The sequence below is a fragment of the Telopea speciosissima genome, chromosome 8 (genome assembly GCF_018873765.1).
Source record: "Telopea speciosissima isolate NSW1024214 ecotype Mountain lineage chromosome 8, Tspe_v1, whole genome shotgun sequence".
In the NCBI taxonomy this organism is placed as follows: domain Eukaryota; kingdom Viridiplantae; phylum Streptophyta; class Magnoliopsida; order Proteales; family Proteaceae; genus Telopea; species Telopea speciosissima.
Window position 1 is genome coordinate 10,093,240 of NC_057923.1, and position 24,028 is coordinate 10,117,267.

Below are 24,028 nucleotides of genomic sequence, written 5' to 3' on the forward strand. Positions count from 1 at the left end.
CAAAATCCAGTTTAAACAAACAGATACAAATATATTTACATCCTCCAAAAAAAAAAAAAAGGGGGGGGGGGGGGGTACCAAATTAACAAGCAATAAATCATCAACATACCTCAAACATTAAGAGTAAGGCACACTATTCCTATCGTAGCAGATTCTCGTATTATGCTAGAACCTTGTCTCCAACACTTGGCACATCTCTGACACTCATCAAGCCTGCAAATAAACAGAGAAATACACGACTCAATACTCAAACAAATTTCATTTCCAGTATTGAGCAACCATTTTTCAAGATCATTGGGACCATGATTAATACCATGGCGCTAGGTGTTTCTTTATGACACTAATTTTCTAGAGAATATCCCATCAATAAGCTTCTCCGAGATTAGCGACTGTTAAGATGTCCTGCAGTATCCTAGTTAAAATATATTTGGGTTGAGTCTTGTGCAAGGTATACTCTTTATCGTATTAAGAATCTGATTTTGTTTTGCTATTATAAGTAATCTATTGGCAGACCGCCATTTTAGGGTTTAGATCTCTCTCTCTCTCTCTCTCTCTCTCTCTCTCTCTCTCTCTCTCCATTCTATCGCAGGTACTGGTTTCAGATACTGATTTGTTACAGAGACTAAAGATTGTTGAATCATTGGTTAAAACTTATCCCCACAAGCAGGTCTGAAGCCTTGTTTTATCCTGGTCTGATCCACTCTACCGACACCTACAACTCTATATATTAACCCATTTAACCCCGCGAAATCTTATCATAACCATTGTTAGCAAATTTGGGTATAATTCGGCAAAAAAATTGGTTTCACAAAAATGCATACTAAATCCAAACTAGTTTGAAATTTCAGAAAAATGCCCGATTTTCCATAAAGAATTCGGGAAACAAATACTTCGGACACCAAAAATTGCAAAATCTTATCACAACCATTGTTAGCAAATTTCAGTATAATTCAGCAAAAAAATTGGTTTCAGAAAAATGCATACTAAATCCAAACTAGTTTGAAATTTCAGAAAAAAATGCCCGATTTTCCACAAAGAATTCAGGAAACAAATACTTCGGACACCAAAAATTCTGTCCTCGAGAATATTTCACGAATAATTCAGGATCCAAATAATTTGCTTTGAAAATCAGAATCCTTACAATTTCAATAAAAAAAAATAGATAAAAATTTTGGACCTCTTTAAAATTTTAATAAAAAAAAAAAGAAAATGGATTGACTTTAGGGTTCCAAATATTTCAAACATAAACAATTAATCCCCTAATTAATTCGAATGAGACTTTTCCCCATGGTCTGCTTAAAAAGGGCATACCAAGTGCACGAGGCTCCCACCACTGAGGGGTCTGGAGAGGGTCATAATGTACACAGTCTTACCCCTGTTTTTGCAGAGAGGCTGTTTCCAGACTCGAACCCGTGACCACTTAGTCACAATGGAGCAACCTTACCGTTGCACCAAGGCCCGCCCTCTCCCCATGGTAAGCTTATTTGATCAAAATTTGACCGAATTTCCAATTTGGCGAAATAAATTAAACTCAAATTATTCTCCTTCCAAATTATTTCGGGATCCGAATTTGCCAACTATGTCACAACTAAGCAACAAAGCATTGATCTAAACTAGTGGAGAGATGTGAAAAGCAAAGGGTTAAAAAAATACTAATAAAAACAAGCAAAGCTCAACTAAAAATTGAACTACAACGAACGCAATTATTCAAATTAGTCCAAGGATTTTGCATGGGTAGGCATTTGAAACATACAGAGGATTAACAGTGGAAAATTGAAAACAAGAAAGCAAGCAAACTGAAGCAAGGCCAAAACAATGCATGCTATGCATGAACAAAACTAAAGGACTGACAAAGAAACCTGAAATAAACTAACGTCACCCTTCATAATAACAACAGGTATGGTTATTGCAAAACAAAGCAAAAACAGTGAAAGTGATCCTAAATAATTCTTAAATGATGTTTGATGGAAACCAAATGATAAGTTCTGTGTAAAAAATAAAAAAGAAAAAAGAGAGAGCAAACAAAATGACAATCAAACTCCCTATTCTTATTTCAGTTTAAACCATTGTGTATCCTAATTAACAGAAGATGTTCACAGATCAAGAAAAACAACAGCAAAGCTTTGAATATTCAGATAAAACAATATCAGCAAATCATCTACATTTTTTAACATGAATTTCATCATGGAAAGTATTGAAAACAGAAAAAAAAAAAAATATATATATATATATATATATATATATAAATTTCAGAAACTTACTAAAATAAATATAAGTACCAGATATGCTCCAAGATACTATCAGAAGAGAGTCAATAGGATTTTCTCAGAAACCCAGGAATCTGAGTGTTTTGATAATGATGGGAAACTGGGGATGGACGAAACAAAGGTATAGAAAAGGCAATATCTTCGGCACGAGCATCCAGACCATTCTACAGTTCTGAGCCCTTTAACTAGGCATATGTCGATAAGTGGATCAGAACCCACTGTTTGGTGGGTCTAATATACAAGAGTATATAGGACATATCACCATGAACAGATAATTCCAGTCATGCATTTTTCTCTATCTATTTAATTGTAAAAAAGAATTGAAATTGAGTTCTGAAGGACAGCCAAAAATAATATTAAGATTATATAATTAAAAATCTTTATCTGATCATGTTCATTTTTGGAGTCTATAATTTCTTAGGTGGGAACCATGGTCCAGATAGTCTGAACAAGCGACACAGCCTGTGAACAGGTCTTGTAGCTTGGATCCAAGATGTCTCCTTCTGAAAAATTGGAAGCCACCATAAAAACTCTTAAAGCTCTTGTCCAGGTGATACCAAGCTTGGCACATCTTTGGAATACCAATGATGCTGGAAAAGTGCAGAGAAGAGATTATTTCAGTCAATATAAGAATTGGGATTGGTTAATACATAGCGAACCAGCTAGCTCTGGGTTCAAGTGGCATTTCATCCTAACCACAATTCATCCGCTGATTCTTCAACATCAGTCAGTTCGGACCTCCACTTAGTTTCACCGATGAATAAAAAATTTAAGTTATCTAGACAATACATTCAACTTCTTTACTAGAAACCAAAGTCAAAGTTCAAATAAAGTTATAAACTTAAAGTAAATTATAAATTTAAGTAAAAAAGTAAATTAAATAAAAGTTTATTGGGCTTATAGTCCAATGGGTTTTCATTACAAAGGGATTCTTTAATAGGCCTATAACATAGGAATATGAGTTTGTGTTATTGCAAGAGTTAGTCTAGTCTAGTCTCTATTTTCTTTTAGTTTCTATTTTTATATTTTCGAATGAAAGTAGGACACCTTAAAGGCTTGATCTCTTAAGAGTTTCTATTTTATTTGAAGTTCTAGATTTTATTTTTCTGTTAGGGAAAGAGCTAGAGTTTTATTTTGGTTAGAATTAAAGTTTATTTTTGAGTACCATCATAATAGCAAAATAGGGGGGGGTCTGCTAGCCTTATAAATTTATGTATTCAGGCCTCTATTGACCACATTTTTTATGAAAGAAACTCTCATTTTCTTCTTTTGTGTGTGGATTCACAGTGATGCTTATTGGGTTGGATTCCTGTTACTCCTTGTGTGGATTCCCATGGTAACCATGGGCTAGAATTCTCTAACTCTAAAGTAGGAGGAGTTCAAGTAAGAACCAATCTACAGTAGGATTGATGATAGGCCAGCAGCAACAATGAAGCTTTGATTATATATCAGATGTAGATTAACTCACAGAAAAATAAATGGAAAGTAAGAACGAAACAGAAAAATAGAGAAGAAGAGGAAGAGAAGGGAGGGATGGGTCTCTCACCCAGGGCCTCTCACCGGCGGATCGGATCATCCGTATAGGATACAAAAAGAAACTCCAGATATCTTTCTCTTTGAATGAGATCTCACCTGTCTCTCACAGGAATCGTCTCCCACAGCTATATGGTTAACAACCACTCTCTTTTATTTTTTGGGAAAATTAAGTGTACACCCCCTATACTTAGCTTTAAATATGAATCGATCCGAGGTTGCAAAAAGTGAATGAGTGCACCCCCTTAAGTTTCAAAAAACTGCTAAACTAACTGACCGTTAGCCATCCAACGTTTATGTGTCATGAAATGTCCATTTTACCCTTTCATAACAAGGAGTGCACTCATTGTCGTGGGTGAAGAGATTCCCCCTTCTTCCATCTTCCTTCCCAAATCTTGAGGTTTCTCTCTTTCTCACTATCCTCTCTCTTCTGGAAATGCATACGGAAGACACAAAACAGTGGAAACCCAGGTCTGATTGTCGTTTGAAATCTCGCAACAGGGAAGGTTTTAAGGGGAGGGATTCTAAGGTTTTAGTCACCCGTGAGGGGGGATCTTTCAACCAAAATCTCGGGACAAACAGAGTAATATTGGGGGAGTTCGAATCAAATCTTTGGGACTGTTGGAACCGCCCCAAAACAGAGTAAGGTAGAACTAAAATAGGAAAGGAGTGGGTGACGGGAGGAAAGCTTAACTAAGATGAAAGGAATCAAAGAGGATTCGAAGAAGGGAAAGAAGATCGACACCAACCTGGTCGCCCACTGTTCACAACCGTGCTACAAATCCCAAATTCCCAATTTCATTCACTATTCCAATCTGCCCAACAATGGGTACATGCTTACGAAGATGACAAAGCTTCTTTGAAAGCTGGGATCTGGTGTAGGATTGAGGTATGGACTATGAGAAGCGATCGTAGAAGAGAGGGAGGTCTCGAGGAAAGACAAAACTGTCTGTGGAGCATTCGAGGAAGCCTTGGAGGAATCGAATTTCGTCGGATTCGGGCCATATGCGATGGAATTTGAAGGGAGGGGGGTTTGAGATCGTCTTCGACTGCTGCTTCGAGGTCTTCGCCGTCGACGATGTTGTCGTTTTCTTCATCAGCGGTTTTGATTTTGGGGATCTGGTTCGGAACAGGAGAGGGACAGACAGGGTTAGGGCTAGGGTTATTAGTATGAATAGATGGAATTTCAGGAGTTTTGCGTTTAACCCAATATTCCGTATTTGTTAGGTTTTTTTGCATTCCTCTGCTAAGCAGAGACACACGCACACAGTGAAGCGAGAGAAGGGGAAGAAGGGAGGAGGTGGGGCAGAAAGAAAACCTTGATTTTGATTTTGCATCCCAGAGAAACACCGGGACCGGGGTATTGATCTTGTAGCTTAACCTGTAGAGTGAACACAGGAATGGTATTAAGTAATAACTGCATCACCAGGAAATTCTCTTATTTAACGACGATACCTCTACCATGGTGATGGTACCATGTCATCCTCCTGCCAACGGTTAGGCCAAGAATTACTGAGAATCCTACTGGTTCTGTAGTGCGAAAGGTGTTACCAAAAAAGGGGGAAAAGTCACAATTTTTGGAATAAAGATTCAGGAATGATAACGAATGAGCAGCAAGAACAGCACCTTTCATGCAACTCCAATTCACTGCGAGAGAGAGAGAGAGAGAGACCTCAAGATTTGGGAAGAAAGATGGAAGAAGGGGGAATCTCTTCACCCACTCCTTGTTATGAAAGGGTAAAATGGACATTTCAAATCCACACTTCATGTCATGTAAGCACTTAACGTTGGATGGCTAACGGTCAGTTAGTTTAGCAGTTTTTTGAAACTAAAGGGGGTGCACTCGTTCACTTTTTGAAACCTCGGATCGATTCATATTTAAAGCTAAGTACAGGGGGTGTATGCATAATTTTCCCTTCTTTTTTTTTTTTTTTATCTCATCGTTGGCTGATCAATACAGCCTCTTGCCTTTATTTATAATTAAAGCATAGTTACACAATAGTAACTCCCCTTTGGCTATTGGGAAAGATTAATATAATAGAAACCAAACAAAAATAGAAACTAAATCTAACTAAAAGGAAAAAAAGGACCGAAATAGAAACTTCTAAATAAAAGCTAATCCTACTTTCTAAATCTGAAATTAGAATCTATATCTAGCTATTACATGGAAATAGAAGGTGGCTAAAATAAAAGGTAAATATTGTCCTCCACTCAAGTCAATATTCAGTACTGGGCTGCCTTATGAGATGCTCCATCAAACCAACAAAAACCTACCACATCATCAGACCAGGCTCCCTCCCACAGCAGTTGAATCCCACAACTACAGTGGGCTGGTTTTGGGGCCTTGTTCTTGCGGCTACATATGGAGTTGTGATCTACATCAACTCTCTCCATCTTGAAACAAAACTCTTCCACAAGTTTAGTGGAGTTATCGAATCAGACTGGCATGATCAGCCTTCAATGGGAAATTGAGTTCAGCAACTGACAACTCCGCCTGTTGTCCAATTTGGCTCTGATACCGAAATAATGTAGAAGGAGTTCAAGTAAGAACCACTCTACAGTAGGATCGATGATAACTAGATAAGCCAGCAGCAACAATGAAGCTTCGATTGTATCTCGGATGTAGATTAACTCACAGGAAAATAAATAGAAAGTAAGAAGGAAACAGAAAAATAGAGAAGAAGATGAAGAAGGGATAGGGATGGGTCTCTCACCCATGGCCTCTCACCGCAGCTGTCTCTCACAGGAATTGTCTCCCACAGCTATATGGTTAACAACCACTCTCCTTTTTTTTATCACATCGTTGGCTGACCAATACAGCCTCTTACCTTTATTTATAATTAAAGCATGGTTACAAAATACTAACTCCCCTTTTTGGCTATTGGGAAGGATTACAAAAAATAGAAATCAAACGAAAATAGAAACTAAATCTAACTAAAAGCAAACAAAAAAAAAGACTGAAATAGAAACTTCAAAATAAAAGCGAAGCCTACTTTCTAAATCTGAAACTAGAGATTATATCTAGCTATTACATGGAAATAGAGGTAATTAAAAATAGCAGGTAGCTAAGAAAGTAAATATTGTCCTTCACACAAGTCAATATTCTGCACTGGGCTGCCTTATGAGATGCTCCATCAAACCAACAAAAACCTGCCACATCATCAGACCAGGCTGCTTCCCACAACTATACTGGGCTGGTTTTGGGGCCTTGTTCCTGCGGCTACACATGGACCTGTGATCTACATCAAACACTGTGTGGATTCCCAAGGCAACTGGGGTGGATTCGCTACATTTATCTGTTCTTTATCTTCTGCAAGTTCTAATCTTATTCTTCTAGTTCAAATACTATATTACACAGGTCACAATTTTGGTTCCCTACACTTCAGTTCAATACTCTATTACAGTGAAATTCTGTCTCTGCAGTTTGTGATTTGTATCAATAATATTCTCTCAGTTTTCGGTTCCAAGTCTATTCTCTGAGTTCTTAATACTCTGTTCTTTCAGATTTGATCATTACTTCCTTTTCTCAAAGTCACTTCTTGCTTCTGATATGGTCACATGCTCTGTTCTCTCAGAAAACTACCAGAACATAAACTGCTCAAACCACATCCATCAATCAATCAAAGAAGCCAGTGACAGGAAGGAGTCGTCCAAGAACTTGATCATAGTTTCAGCCGTTTTGTACAGGTGAATATCAATTATCAAGTTACAATTGTTCTCTCAAAATCATAGAAATTGTAGTGTTTATGGAAATTTCTTTGCACCTACTCTGTTACATCTTTAATCCTTCCATAGCAGACTCTGTTTACATCTGTTCTACATATCTATCGTTTCATCTTCAGCCCACATTTCAGCAGACTTCTGTGGCCCAAATCCTATATTAGGTTAGGTTTCAGATCACTGCATTAACCAAATTCATCACCAGTGTCAACACAGAAGGCTAATAAATCCTTGTTGGTCATGACAAATGCTAACAAGGCAAATGGGTGTCTAAAGTGTTAGTGCAGGAGTAGTGTCCGTGCAGCTTGCATGTATCAAACAGAACTCAAATGGTGTGGCAACCAGAAAACTAGACCTCAAAAGACCAAATAAGCAAGGATTTAAGCCAGAATATAGAGTAGCAAGCTAAGACTCCATCACGGTAATGGATAAAATAGAGGTGTCGAAAGCTGGCGTTTTTGGAAGTTTAGTGTGTCACAATTAATTTAATATGAGTACTGTGGATTACACTTCAGGAGCTTATTTTTCTTTCATGTTGATATCCTTATCTTTTCTCTTTTTTTAATTTTGGATTCTGATACCAATGTTTGATTTCTGAATCATTTATCAAAGGAGAGAAGAAAAAAGATTAAGTCCAAAAAACTGGGCTTCAGAGTTACTGGAGTCTTGATGGCCGTATCACCATTCATTCCCCCTGTATGCTGGAAGGTAGACTTGAAAAATACTAAAATCCAACTTCCAGGCAAAGAAATTATAATTGCTACAGCTGTATGTTTGCATCCATGCTGAATACCAAATATCCATCTAAGACTAGAAGCCTACACAATCAAAGACTAGTATCACAGAAAATAAAATAAAGACAGTCTGAAAGCACCTTTCTTAAGCTTGTTGCGGAAGCCCCTTTTTCTGCTGAATGCCTTCTCCTGCAGCCATAAGGATCCTAGTGATCAGTTGAAGTGATACACAAATGGAGATTATAAAAAATTTAACACCCACTGATGCAAATAAGTCACATAATGGGCTCATTTTATTGGAAATAAGCCTTGGGTGGGGTTATGTATGCATTGGGCCTTTGATTCCATGTGTTTTCTTTGTAATGGGCCACTTTAATGGGCCTAAAATGTGGGTACAAGGAAGGCATACGGGATTAGGCTTAATAGTAGCTTATTTTCATATTTCCTAGGTTTAGTTAAGAGTCCTTTCATATTTCTAGGTAGAACCGTAGAAGTCTAATAGCCACTAGAGTATCTCCAAGTTTTTAGCATTTGCCTTTTTGAATTCCAAGGCAGCATTAAGTGCCTTCCATTATCAGTTTTCAAAGTCTTGTTTGTAGTTTCTATATCTTGGGAACAGCTTTCTCGGTCTTGGGGGTAGTTTTTCTAGGAATTGTTATCTATGTATGGGGAATTCCAAAGGGGTTTTGGAATTCTAAGAGTCTTAATGTTATTGTGTTGTACTCAAGGTTTTCCATCTCTATATAATGCAAGTCCTGGCTGCTTTCAAAGGCAACCATGAATTGAAAACAAATTGCTCTCTTTGAGAACTTTTCCTTGTGAGACTCAAGTGGGATCAAGGTGGGACTCCTTTGATCGTGACCTCGGTGGGACTCTGACGGTTGGGAACTAGTGGGACTCTAGGCTGCCACCTATCTCTCTTCATCTACAACTTATCTATTATTCTCTTCAAGATTCGATCTTGGCTTGCTTACCCTCTCGGTTTTGCTTCACTCACCTGTCCGTCAAGGGGGCAAAAGGCATATATAATGGAAGTGGGTTCATTGGTAAATCGGGAATACAATCAATTAGCACCAAGAACATTATGTCATTGTGCTATCAGAAGTACTACTAGGCATGGTTCAAGAACCAGGTTTCGGTATTGGTTTCGCCCAGCCAGAAAACCGAGTTGGGCTGAGATCTTGGCGAGCTGGTGCATTTTATTTTATTTTTTTGAACTCGGTAGCTAGTTTCAGTGGGTTTTTGACCAAGTTTGGTCATGAAACTTGGTATATAGCCTATTTTGGGCTATTTAAACACGATGGCACTATCAGATTGTCCAAAATCAAAGTTCAAATAGGAGTTGGACCCTAGTTTGGTAGGCTACGATGTACTAATAGGCCCTATTCTACACATAATTTAGTAATGGGAAATTTACATCTACCACCCCTGGCCCCTAGGGTTTCAAACAATTACATGTCCCACCCTTGGAATTTCAAAAATTACTTCTGTACCCCTGAGTACTAACTCTGTTAATTTTGGAAGGAAATGACAATTTTGCCCCTTTTTTATTGTTGCACCCGGCAGAGAGTTAACACCATCATCTCAAAAGGGGAAGCCGTCGCCCACCCATCCTCTCCAAAATCAGCTTCATCCCAATCCACCGCCCTACCTCCACCCTTACAACCCAGCCCCACCCCATGCTATCACCATTTCACAGAAGGAGAAAACAAAGATGATAACCATTTTCAGAGCCCACAAAACCTCGGGCTATCAGTGGAGAATTTCTGAATACTTCATTCGATTGAGCTTGTCTTGACAGAAATGGCGATTTTTTGAGCATGTTGAGTAGAAACGACGAGTTTCCAGCATATTCAAGCAGATTATGAGGCTTTTCCTGTGGTCCCTATCAGTGGAAACATAGAATAGGTAAGTTCAATAGTATCTTTGAATCTTCATGGTTTCATTGTTGCTGTAGATTTGAGAGGATAGTGAACATGGCGTCTTGGTTAAAGACTTTTTCGAGTCTATAATCCTCCTTGTTCGATTGTCTTCGTTTTGCCTCGTTCCACCTGTCTTTACTGATAGGCATCATGGTACTCGTGCTCTCTATCTCTATTTTTTTCCCTATTTTGGGGAAATACCTGCTGCGGCTCTAGAACAAAGCTGGCAAAGGAGAAATCCTTAGAGGATCAAGCATCTTTCCTTGTGTGTTCGTTCCAAGTTAGCTTTATTGGTTCTTGAAGAACCTTTTGCATTTCGTGGTTCTGCACCACCCCTATGACCGAGCTATTGCCTGCATAATCAGATTTCATTTTATCCCTTTTTTTAGGTTCTGATTTTTTATCCACCCTTTTTCTGGCAAAAGCTTCACTGATGTTCAAGGTACAGATCAACAGCGGCAGACATGGCTCTTGAAACATCAGTTTCATATTTACTTCATCGGCGTTAAAGATCTAACGGATTTGTGCATTTAAGGCGAGTGTTTAAAGTTATTATTCCGGGTGTGGAAGCAAAATACTGATTGACACAAAGTCATTTTAGGGTTTGGTGAAGAGGAGTTTTTTTGCCATGATTTCTCAGACATTTTTTTTTTGCAGAAAAAAAAATTCTCATGATTTGGATCAGGGTGGGGGCGGAGTTGCAGGAAAGAGGTTGCAAAAGGGGAAAGAAGAAGAAGAAGAAGATAGCCGTAGAGGGAGCAGCAGCGGAAGGGGTCTCCAAAGGCTACTCCGGCAATAGCAGGGGACTCCGGCAACGAGAGGAAGGAGTGAGAGAGGAGAGAGAAATTAACCAGTAGGGTTAGGGCTACAAACAAATGGGGGTAAATATGTAAAAGCACATTCGTTAAGGGTATTATGGGCATTTAGTTAATATTTGGGCGATGACATCATCACTTAACTGTTCTCATCTAACGGTATGGGTACGTTTGTAAGAATCTTTCAAAATACAGGGGAAGTATATGAAATAGATGAAACCCAGGGGTGGTAGACGTAATTGTTTGAAACCCCAGGGGTGGTAGACGTAAATTTCCCTTTAGTAATAGAAAGCAATCAAAGCATACAATTAATATAAAACAACTTAAATAAGCATTAGAAATGTAAGTGTAAAATACATCAATCTTAACATATACATCTATCATCCCAAGCCATATTGCCGAATCAAGTATTCCTCTGAATGTGCGACATAGGATTCCCATGTCATAGTGCTGTTGAAGAATCACACATAGTCTTTCAAAGAAGTCATATAAGTGTTTTCATCAACTAACTGAAGGTGCCCTATCCTAGGGTATGAAAGAGGCGGTTACGATGAGATCGCTCCACTGCTACTACCACCAGGCTATTAAAATACCATCGGCATGTATGGCTAGGTTAGGACTGTGAAATGTCGTCCACAAAACCTGACCTAGTGCTTCGACTGTCGCACTCATGTGCAGAGTGTAATGATTGCGGCTGCCCAAACTGACCATAGCCACTACATTCGGAACCGGTGCTCTCATGGCCATACTCATAGTCATACTGAGGCTGATATGCATGCCACGACTGAGACCAGCGAGATTAGCAAGATCTCAACTAGTCTTGGTCGAGATCTGCACTATTTATACTGGGCCAGATGCTTAATTGAACCAAGATCTTGGTCGAATCGAGATCTCGCCGAGATATTGTAATCCATGTGTATCGCCACTCATCTCATCTTGCCGTCTCAAAAAATCGAGTTTTTAGCGAGATCTCGCCGAGTTCTTGTTCCATGCTACTAGGGTACTTCGTTGCAGGATCAATTGATATTAAGATGAAACGTCTTTTAGAACAAGTAGAAAACCTGATCTTTTCAAAGAAATAATGAAATAGTGATACTAGTATCAAAATTGTGAAATAAATTTCGAAAGTTACCACAGGCTGATCCAGCTTCCCTGCTTGACGTACTGCTGCAACAAGATCCTGGTTGGAATCCGTGTACAAACTCGTGACAACTCCAGATAGACCAGCTCTTGCTGTACGACCAATCCTATGCAAGAAATCTACAGCAGAAGTTGCAAATTCCGCCTAGAATAGAACAAATCATTCAATCCATTAATTCCTTCCACAAATAAGAATGGCATGCCACAACGAAAAAGAAACGTATTAAAGACTCAACAAAACCAAGCGTTACGCCAACTACTTGTGTCAGCTACATAGATCCTGTCCTGCCATTTCACTCAGTTTAAGGGCATGCATTCTATTAACTTACAAGCATTCATGTCTTTTCTAATAAAACACATTGATGCAAGAGCATGATCACCACCAATGGATGTGACTTGATCCTCTATTTTGGACCGTTGATTTGTATTTTGTATCTTGCTTGTATTGTACTAATGTAGATTAGATACATAGGATAGTTTTTTAAGTTGTCTTGAGTATTTTGGTTTGTCTCGACAGGAAACATAGTGAGGCCCATCAATATTAATTAGGAAGTTATTCTATTTTAAAATTATATTACCGAGCTGTCTTGTGGGGTCATTTAGAATTCTATTTCTGTTTTTCTATAAAGCATGTAATCCCCCAAATCAATAGCTAATGAATAGAACACTTTTATAAATTGAAAATTGGTTGTGAATTCTCTCTTCACATTACTGTTCATCCCACCCTCTTCTCTCTCTCCCGCGATCTGTTTCATAATGACTAATAGAACACTATCGTTGTAGTAGCATTTCTCCAGAGGAAAGGAACAACCCCCCCCCCCCAAATCTTTGCATATGTTCATACCAAAAGAGAAGCAAATTTAATGACCTTTGTCAAACTTTCAGCCATCAGTCAAGAAAAGATTAAAAATGCACAAGGCAGGAATAATAACTGTATCGGAGAGAAAATGCATACCTGAACAACATGAGAAACATTCGGTATGTCAATACCACGTGCAGCAGCATCAGTGCAAACAAGCACACCACCTCTCTCCAGAAAATCATTCAAATTTTTTGTACGGTCCTCCAAAGAGCTGTTTCTATGATAACAAACGCATTCAACTCCAACTTGACGCAATATCTTAGCTATGGATTCAACAGCATCAACAGTATTTGCAAACACCATGGTCCGATTTACACCAGCATCAGAACCCAAAGCTTCAGACTTAAAACCCTGTTTCACAGCATCTATAAGCACATCCACCTGTGTTTCAACTGTAACTTTAGTCCACCTCTGTTCTAATCTGCCACAAAGGAGAAGGGGGCACATCATCAACACGTTTGAACTTGATAAACCCAGAAGAAACATCACAAGAAATGCATGTTTAGAATATGAATAAAGTTACCAGCTTGGATACCATAGAACCCTTCAATGCCCACCCCCCCCCCCCAAAAAAAATTATCAGGTTGTGGAATTCTCCTATAATTTATAGTTCATAGTGCATAACCTGTATTTCCCTACTGAGGCAATCATATAGGATATAAAATCCTGGAGGAAGTGACTCTAATGCTATTATATGTGTGCTAAATATGTATCTTGTGTATCTCTATTAGAATAGAAATATTTTAATTGAGATACTTGTTTAAGTTGTGAGCGTCCTAATTCAGTTAGGATTAGAAAAAGATTAGTCCTAGTCTAATTTCCAAGTTGTAATTCTATTTCCTAGTTTTGATTCCTAGTAGGATTAGGAATCCTTCTTCTGTTACTATAAATAAAGGTAGGGGGGGGGGACCTGCTAGTTCGATCCAAGCTCTCTAGTCAATCCCCCCTTTCTCTTCCATCACTCTCGGTTCTCTGGCTTTATCACTCTAACATTGTTACATGGTATCAGAGCAACGAAAGTTGTAATGGTTGTTTATGTGGATGATATTTAGAAGGAACATAAAATCTTTTCCAGTTGATGACAAATGGTTGGGTTGTCACATGCTACTAGGTGTGATCCGTAGTATATTTATAATCAACTAAATACACCTTGACAATAAAGAGTTCAAACAAAAATACAGGAGAGGGATAGGCACACCATCCACATGCGGTAAGCTAGCGGGCGGCACCAATGGGGGCACAGGATGGGGCACCATATAGGAGGGCCAGGGGAGTCATTCCAAAGGGGGGAAGAGAGAGATAAGACACAACGGGCACTAGCTTGCGGTACACCAACGGTGCCCAGCCTATTCCCCAAAAATATAACACATGATAAGGTTACAGGTTACACAAGGTATACCTACAAGATAACACATTGATAAGAGTTCTCTAATAGATGTGTTATGGTGGACGGCTTCTTCCGGTGCAGTCATTTCGAATGCACCATTGTTAAAGACTGCATACTCACACTCAGTCACCTGATTTCAAGACAATGTTGTCTTCCTAATGCCTGTTTGTTGCAAATGGGAGATGCTAAAGATGTCCCCCATTTATTTATCCACTGCCTATTTTCTTATAAATGCTCAGGTGGTACTTTGGAAGAAATTGGAGTTAGCTGGGTTATGAAAAACAATATGAAGAATCGGATTGGGGCATTGAAGGACCGACAATTTAGAAGGAATAGGGGAAAGTGTGGCTTCTGTTACTCATGGTTACTGTGTATAGCATTTGGCATGAAACAAACTACAGGATCTTGAAAAGTACCAGGAGTTAGTGTATAGAATTGTTGAACTGGGCCGACTGGCTAAATAGAAGGCAATTGCTTGGGCTTCTGCTAGCAAGAAATTTAGAGGCAGCAACATCTCATACATATATATGTGTGTATATATATATATATATATATTTTTTTATTTTTATTTTTATTTTTTTTTGGGGGGTGGGGGGGGAGGGTGGCTTGTATAGCCTGCTGCTCTTGACCATTGTACAGCATAAAGACCTTGTCGTTTCAATAAATTATTGGTTTGGAATCAATTGAGGTGGCTTTTATGCTGGGCAATGACTTTGGATAGTAGTAGCCGAGAAAATATAAAGAATACAGGGAAGAGACAACCTAGGAATCCGACTCCAACATAATGAATCCACACTAAAAAGGGCGTACCCAGTGCACAAGGCTCCTGCTAATGCCTGGGGAGGTTCCAACACAATGAATCCACACTATACCACAAAATTTAGTTCAAAGCCAATTTTTGATTCAAGTGAAGAAAACATGTATACACAACATATAGATTCCCAAAAACATGAACTCCAACTGCACAAGTATAACTTGGGTTACACCTGATTAGACAAGGAATTGGCAAGGAAATAGAAAGAGCAATTGGTCCAGCCCATAAGGTATGCAACTAATAGAATAATACCCAACAGCACTCCACAACTGGTTAGTAAACTTAAGCTATATATATATCAAAGATAACATTACTGTCCTAAAGCAAAAAAGAAATCAAAAATAAAAGACACAAAACTTAAAGACAGACATCTAGCCTCTTTCTTGCAGTGTTTTAAGTTCTTCAACTCAGTAAGGATTCTACACCCTAAGGAAATACCAAGTCTCTCTCTTTCTCTCTCTATTCTCCAGTGATCTATTAGGGAGGAATTCAAGAATATAATCTGAATCTGGTCCAACTATGGGATCTGGATGTCGATGTCCTTCTTTGTTTTCACTAACTGATGTGGCTGAGGACCCTCTAAGTCTCCCTCACGTTGTACACCAAAAGATCAAATAAAATGAAAAAAATATATATATATATATATTTTTTCTAAGCTTGACCCAAACAGATCACTGAAAACCATCCAAGCTGTTCAATGCTGAACAAACAACAACTACTCAGCCTTATCCCAACTAAATGGGGTCGGCTACATGGATCCTTGCTCTCCAATCAGCTCTATCCGAGGTCATAATTCGTAAAAGGCCTAAGCTATGCATATCTTTCCTCGCCACTTCTCCTCAGGTCATTTTAGGTCTCCCTCTAGCTCTTTTAGTTCCATCAATCTGAATCACATAACTCCTCCACACTGGAGCATCCAAAGGCCTGGCAACATGGCCATGCCACCTCAAACGACTTTCTTGTTGCTTATCATGTATCGGAGTAACTACCAAATCAACTCTAATATGATCATTCCTTTATCCTTCCAAGTTTTACCACTTATCCATCTCAACATCCTCATCTCCACTACACTGAGTTTATCCATATGATGCCTCTTACCTGTCCAACATTCTACACCATACATCATAGCCAATCATATGACTGTCCTACAAAATTTTCCTTTTAAGTTTAAAAGGAATATATTGATCACACACCACTCCGGACGCACCTCTCCACTTCATCCATCCTATTTTAATTCTTTGTGAAACATCATCCTCTATATCACTTTCTTGATTTATGATTGATCCCACATACCTAAAATAACCACTTTGCTGAATCTCCCTCTCATCAATTTTGCCCCCCTCATTATCCATCCTAGTGTAACTAAAGTTACACACCATATACTCCATCTTCGTTCTACTTATATTAAAACCTTTTGATTCAAGGTTGATCTCCATAACTCCAACATAGCGTTAATCCTTGGTTTTGTCTCATCCACCAAAAGTCCAAAACAATATCATCAACAAAAAGAATACACCAAGGAACCTCGTCTTGAATGTCTCTGGTTAAATCATCTATGATAAGCACAAACAAATAATGGTTTAAAGTTGATTCTTGATGTAATCCAATTGTAATTGGGAATTCCTTAACCGCCCCCCTCACAGTTCTTACACTAGTCACCAACTCATCACACCATCATCATATCTTTAATTATGTCAACATATTTACTTGAAACACTTCTCTTCTCTAGTACTTGCCAAATTAACTCTCCAAGGACTCTATCATAAGCTTTTTCTAGGTCAAACACCATATGGAGATCCTTATTGCAATCTCTAAATCTTTCTATGAGTCTCCTAAGGCTCTCTTTGGTATCATTTTTTTTTTGTTCTTTCTGACGTAAAAAAACCTTTTTTGCAGGTGTTTCATATCATTTATGTATCCTAGTTCTATTTAAAATAAATCAAAATAATAGAAAACCATAATAGGGTCAAACCCATCGTTTTTAGCCATATATGCAAACACATTAAAGACCATGTGCTCGTAAGTCCCAAAATTGAGGGGTAAAATAGTCATTTCCTCCTGTTATTTGAAAGACAAGTCCTGCCCCCTTCTTCTTCTTCTTCTTCCACCCTGCTCTTATGCATCACACCTATTGGAACCCACCCTGCTCCTACAAGTTTGATTACGACCATAGCGGCACTGTCGATCTCAAGGAGTTTTCTTCAGAGGTGAAAAAATATCATGCTCATCAATAGGGAGCATCTGAAACTCCGATAAACATTTCAACATGGAGTTTGAGGTGAGGGTCGTGGCAGGGATTGAGAGCTGCTTCACATAGTTGTCCAAACTTCGTCTAGGTGACACCTAGGCATCCAAACACCTTGGTCGCCTTGTTTGTGTCGCCTTGATTTTGGACCCTCTCCAACGCCTTGGGTCACCTAAATGTCGTGATAACTATGCTGCTTCGTCTCTCTCCCTCTCTCTCATCCAAACCCTTCAATCCACTCGTGGAAGCTTTCTTCCTTCTCTTCTCGCGCTTGAGCTCCGTTCTACTAACAACCGTTCCTGGCACCTAGTCTGGTCTAGCTTGGCTTCAAGTTCTTCAGTGATTGAGGTATTGTAGTTCCACTTGAATTATTATATTAAATAAAAACACGATTAGTGCTCTGAATTTTAGTGAAATTTGTAGTTTGGAAGTCGAGTGTGTGTTCTAGTTATTTCTGAGGTGTATGATATTTTCAATCAGATTGGACATTTCTTTTTGGTGTTTTGTTCAAATTTTGATACTCTTTGATGTTTTGTAACTTTAGTCCAATTACTAACCCGCATTGATTGGAAAATCTGGATGAGGTATTCAAGAGAATAGAAAAGCTGTGATTTGTTTAACATAAGAATTACAATTCATTCACTACATAGTTATTCTAGATTTATTTGCTTTCCAAGAAATTAGTGCTTGCCAGAATGGTGCAAGAGTCATGAAGAGCAGAAATTAGACTGGATAACATCTGTTAAAGTGGCACAACGGGTGACATGTTTCAGACCACATGGAGGACTGTCATGGAAATCGTAACTGGATACTCTGTTACAGTGTTGTGAAGGAATTGAGATGGAAGATGGGTGAAGGGGGGATCCCTTCACCCACTACTTAAACTATATATGGGCTTTGGGCCCATGTCTTCATAAAAAGCTAAACTTTAATGCTAAATTTTCATAGTTTGGGCCCATTTCTTCAAAAATGTTATAAAAATTATTTATACCTAGGTAGTGACCAAACGGTTTCTCAATCCATACTATTATGTCTAATGTTTGCCAAACGGTTTTCATTTTTTGATCGAAAATGATTTCCATTAATGATTTTTTTTAAATAGGTCATAAACAAAAATAAAAATGATACCAAAGAGAGCCTAAGTAACTAAATAGCTTCTATTGTGGATCTTCCTGGCATAAAACCAAATCGGTTCTCCATAATAGTAGTTTTTGTACAATGTTGAATGTTTTTATTCCTAAAATGGGTGAACCTGAAAGTTGTCTTCGCCTGTTTGGCATCAAGATGACGGTTCAATTATTTGATCCTGTCGGGTTCTATAACTGTCAGTTTAGTTGTAGAACACCAAACCATCCAAATCTAATACCCATCATCATGTCACTCTTTTTGTACCAACTGCCTCCCCTAAGTTCCTCTCAACATCTGCATCTAAGCAACTGATGTAGAATCCGAGAGGGGATTCTTGCAGGATCAATTCTGGAGGACAACCTAATGTAGTTCTAGATAGGGTAAAGCCCTACTAGAAGCCAATTAAACCAGGACCAATAACAAGGAACTAAGGGGTTGTTGGTTCTGCAGTTTTAGGTCAAATCTAGGGCTTAGGTTAGGATAATGGAAGGGGGGCTTAGGGTGCTAGGCAGGTTTATAGGACTCTAATAATGTAGGTATTATAGAGTTTTAAGTGTTTTGAAATTTCTGTAAAACTGGGCAGTAAGTCAGGATCGACTATGGGTTTTGGGGAAATTAATGAAGGATGAAGGGATCAGGGTTTTGATGGACAAATATGGCTGAGCAGCAAGATCTAGAGTTTAATGGAATTAGGATTTAAAGGAATTCAAGCAAAAATAAAAGGGAATCGATTGGGGGGAAGGAAAAGGAATGAAAACAGAATTTAAAAATTCAAACTTACAGCAGGAATCCACTAGCAGCAGCTTGAACAAAGAAGGATGGAATCACCTTCAGTGAGAGATCCTCCCAGCCGTCACGGCGTAAGGAGTCAACCGGAATCCACCGATCCCTTTCCACCTTGAGATCCACAAGGATGCACACTCACAAGGAGCGACAGCAGCAACAAAGGCAGCAAGCATAAAGCTGAGTTTTTATTAATCAAAATTCGTATCAAAGCTTTGTCCCCTTACAACCTTATATAAAAGACTCAAAATAGACTTCTACTCTAAAAAGGAAAGGCCTAACCCAATCCTTAACCTATTAGGTAACTTAAACTGACTAGGAAACTAAAATACTAAAGGAAATAGACTCAAAACATGGCTGGACCTATAGAGTCCTAATCCAGCCCAAGTGCCCAACTTACATCACATGACCATTTAAGTTGTCACATGACCACATAACCAAGTCACATGATCACTTAAATTGAACCAATTGGATGCAACCAATTTGAACCGGTTCAATTAAAAAACATAAAAATAAACTAAGTATTGGGTTAATCCCGTATGCAACCTATATACCCTTAGTTTAGGCTCATTAAAGTGGCCTATTACATAGAAAACCCTTGGGATCAAAGGCCCAACATATATATATCCCAACCCTAAACTTATTCTTAATAAAAGAAGCCCAGTTTGGTGATAATTCTGCATCACAACCAGATTAAAATCAGGTTGTGTAGGACTGAAGGAGGAAAGAAGGGTTGCAAGCTGGGGAAGATGAAGAGTCACCAGGCCACGGTTTGAATTTAAGGTGGTTTGATGGAAGATTGAAGATGATGGAGATGACGGTGATAGATGAAGTTGAAATTAAGAGAAAGAAGATAAACAGAAAAATAAAAGATAGCTTTGGCTGCTAGAGATCCACTAGAGCCCACCTTAGGAGTCCACCTAGGTCCACCAAAAGAGATCCACTTTTGGATGTATTTCCTGAGATCCACAAGTAAAATTCTCAAAGAGAGTTGTTTTTTTTTTTAAAAAAATTCATGGTTGCTTTTGTGAGCAGCCAGGACTTGCACTATATAGATGGAAATCTAGATTACAACACAATAACATTAAAGAGACTCTTACAATTCCAAAACCCCTTTGGAATTCCCAATACATAGATAACAATTCTTAGACATAGACAACTAAACCCAAAACATTGAACCCCACCCCCAATACATAGAAAACATAAACCAAGAAAATAAACTAACTCTTGCAATTTTAAAAGACACACTAAGAAATTCTCAAGGACTCTTAAATAAGCCTAGGAAATATAAAAAGGCTCATAAACATGCCTTGGAATACAAAAAGTCAAGCACTAGAAACTAGGAGAACCAAAGAGATACTAAATACTGCCTTGGAATTTGGAAAGGCACAAAGAATCTGCTAGAACTTTGAGGCCAGAACTTGACTGCTTCTAGAAGTCCATGACTTGGCTGGGAGGGCCAGACTTGGACTTGGGTCTAGTCTTGGACAGTTGGACTTGGTGCTGGTCTTAGACCAACATGTGGACCAGGTTCTAGAAAAGAACCTTGTGAGCCAATTTCTCCCTGCATCAGCAACTGGTATGTTTTAAAAGGTAAGATTGGAATCAAACATGCAACATTCAATATATTTCACAAAATTAGAGTGCATGTGGAATTTGATTTCAAACCCAGTTTACCCAATTTTGAACAGTTTCCTCAGGTGACTGCAGGGTCGTCTTCGACTGTTTGGCATCAGGATGACAGTTCAATCATCTGATTCTGTCTGGGTCAGATACCTATGCCAAATCATCCCAATCTACTTCCATCATCCTGTCACCCTCTAGGTGCCACCCCAAAGTTTATCTTAACATCCGCATCTTAGCAACACTTTTTTGTGTATGTTTTGAAAGGTAATATTAGAATCAAACATGCAAAGCTCGATATTTTCACAAAATTAAAATGGATTTGGAATTGTATTTTCACAACAATGAGTGATAATGAAAATTAGTATGCATCAGATAAAGACCTGACTTCAGAATAATATTCTAGGTAATACAATATATCCATTTGTCCTCCCCCTTCTCACTCTGCCATAAAATAAAGCAAAGATAGAACAGAAATTTGTTGAAATATAATATCAAACATTTTATCACTTATCAATGCACTATGATGGTTGTTAAAGAAATTTCCCTCAACATGAAATTCTACTTTCTTTAAAATGAGGTCACTAAATGCTAATACCAAAAAAGTACAATTTTACAAGTATGTTTTCTTCTGTGTGTAAAATAGCACAAACTAACACCAGTGACAAACCATTAGAAAACTAAATGAAGCCTTACAATCAGATAACCAATTAGTCAAGAGGCAGCACCTGGGATTGTGACAATGAAGATAGGTTCCACTAACCCAACTGGCATCAGGAAACATTCGTTTCAACACTCCACCAGCAGTCTTCTTACCGTTTACTGGAAGCGTAGCTGCAACAAAAATGTACTGCTTACTGCGTTCATAAATTTTTCTAACCCTCCTCCAGTCTTTTCCCCGGCTGGGTGCAGCTTCAGTGTCCACCGTTAGACACTCAGCACCATCTTCAGCATCTGTATCTTCCTCGTCTTCATGAACAAAGTCAGGTTGCAGCCCTTCAATGTCTTCCGGTTCAGAATTCACTTGTGATTCAGCATTTAATTCCCGTGGATTCTTACGTAGATAACCTTTTATCTGAGACACAAGCTTTTCTTCAAACCGGAGCATGTTTATGAGACGGATGACTTGATTCTGAAAGCTTCCACAGAGCAGCATATCTGCTTCATCAAACACCTGTGGATTGATGCAATCATAAAATCAACACCAAATATGACAAATTGGCTATTAACATTGCAACCTTAGCAATGAGGACAGATAGATAACGAGGAAAAGTTACCACATATTTCACACGGCGTATAAAGTCAGAACGGCGGTGTTTTTCGGGGTCAATTGCATAAAGATAATTTAGAAGAGCAGCTGGTGTTGAAACAAGGATATGTGGTTGTGCAACTGGCCACCCCTGCAGTGTAAGGTTATTATCATGATTCATGAGGATAAAATATTATTGAGAAGCCCAAAAAAAAGGAGCTTCAAAAACAAATGACTGCTGCTGTTTATCTCACTCTGAAAATGTGAAATCTACCAAAAGAAACAGAGAAGATCCATCAAACAAAATGAAATATCTCGGGAAGAATTAGAGCATCTCTACCTGCCGTCCACAGATAGCTGCGACTCTCAGAAGCAGCTCACCATTATCATCACGAAGACAGTTAGCCATGCGAACCACTTGCTCACATAGCGTCACATTAGGGCAAAGAACAAGAGAAAGCCCATGGGTTTGATTTGACGTTTGATCACCGTCACTATTCCCAGTAGAATCAAGTGTACTGCGTAACTTATCCATCAGGGGAACCAAGTATCCATGTGTTTTACCACTACCAGTCTCTGCAGCAACCACCACGTCCTTTCCTGAGAACACACATGGTATACAAGCAGCCTGAAGAGCAAACACATTGATGTTAATGACTGTTATGACAATCTGAACTCTGAATTACTAGCAGTATATAATGAGAAAATAGAAAAAGTAGTCCACAAGCTATGCTCAATTTGGGAGTGATAGTGAAACCTTGTATAAGGTGAATTCAAGAAATTCATGTAGTTCAGACAACCCATATGCTAAAGTAAGTATAATCACCACGAACGTCATTAGGTTCGTCTAATTATTTTCTATTATGGTCACTTTGAAGTTTGAACCAGTCGATTTGACTTGCATTTACTTTGTGGCAATAAGCTTTGAGCGTGAAAAATGTGTTTAGTATTGATATTCTCCATTCTTGTCCTCTGCTACTTGTTGAGGTTTATGGCAACAGATGAACATTGAAGTGATAATCCTAAGATAAGGGAAAACAAAGATAGAGACAGATGACCTACCTGAACGAGGGAGGGCTTCTGGAGGCCAGCATTTGAGAGGGCTCGTGAAAGCTGGTCGGAAATACCAATAGATTTCCAGGAGACACCTTCCTCAGCAAAGAAGCTGTCGCTTTGCCTTCCATCTTCAATAGCAGCAGCAGCAGTTGTTCCAAAAGCCCTGGTTCGTCTACGGTGATGTTTCAACGGTTTTATCCAAAACAAAACCCCCACTGAAGAAGAAGTGGAAGTAGCAGTAGTAGTAGAAGAAGAATAAGATAAGGAGGAAGACGAAGAAGTGAGCGGAGAAGAATGAAAAGCCTTGAAGGGAGAGACGGGGAGACGATATGGAGATGATGAAAGCCTGTAATATTGAATCAATGAAGCGTGACGATACATCATTTTTTTTTTACTTCGACGCCGGGGAAGCACGAAGACTGTGTTCCCAAGCGTAAGAGTATTACTTTGTGGGGTTTTCCGTTTCCGCTTTAGTTTCCAGCCCTTCGAGATCTAAGCCCGCCAACAGGGAAAATGAGACCTGAAAACCGTTAATTTGCCATTGGCAAGTGGGAAATAGGAAAGTCAGGCCGGCGGCGAATTCACTATTTTAGTGTTCCATAACCCTGAACAAATCCGTTTCCACCGCCACTGGGGTCAGAGTCCAGGCCCTGAACCATGGTTTTTAAACATGGAATCGGTCATTAGCGATTTTGATTCGGACCAGATCAGAATCGGTCCGAATCGATCCTCATATCAAAAGCAGAGATT

At 38.8% G+C, this 24,028-nt stretch overlaps 1 protein-coding gene across 1 annotated transcript; it reads right to left on the bottom strand.

Annotated features, from left to right (window-relative positions):
• Positions 1 to 154: 154 nt before the first annotated feature.
• Positions 155 to 23,707, bottom strand: LOC122670554 (DEAD-box ATP-dependent RNA helicase 22). Its single transcript, XM_043867482.1, has 8 exons — positions 23,285 to 23,707; positions 22,563 to 22,850; positions 22,251 to 22,373; positions 21,702 to 22,147; positions 13,087 to 13,414; positions 12,124 to 12,276; positions 8,395 to 8,443; positions 155 to 213 (listed from the first exon to the last, which is right to left on the bottom strand). Exons 1-8 carry the CDS (start codon positions 23,660 to 23,662, stop codon positions 161 to 163), a joined length of 1,818 nt encoding a protein of 605 aa, XP_043723417.1. The 5' UTR covers positions 23,663 to 23,707; the 3' UTR covers positions 155 to 160.
• Positions 23,708 to 24,028: the final 321 nt, after the last annotated feature.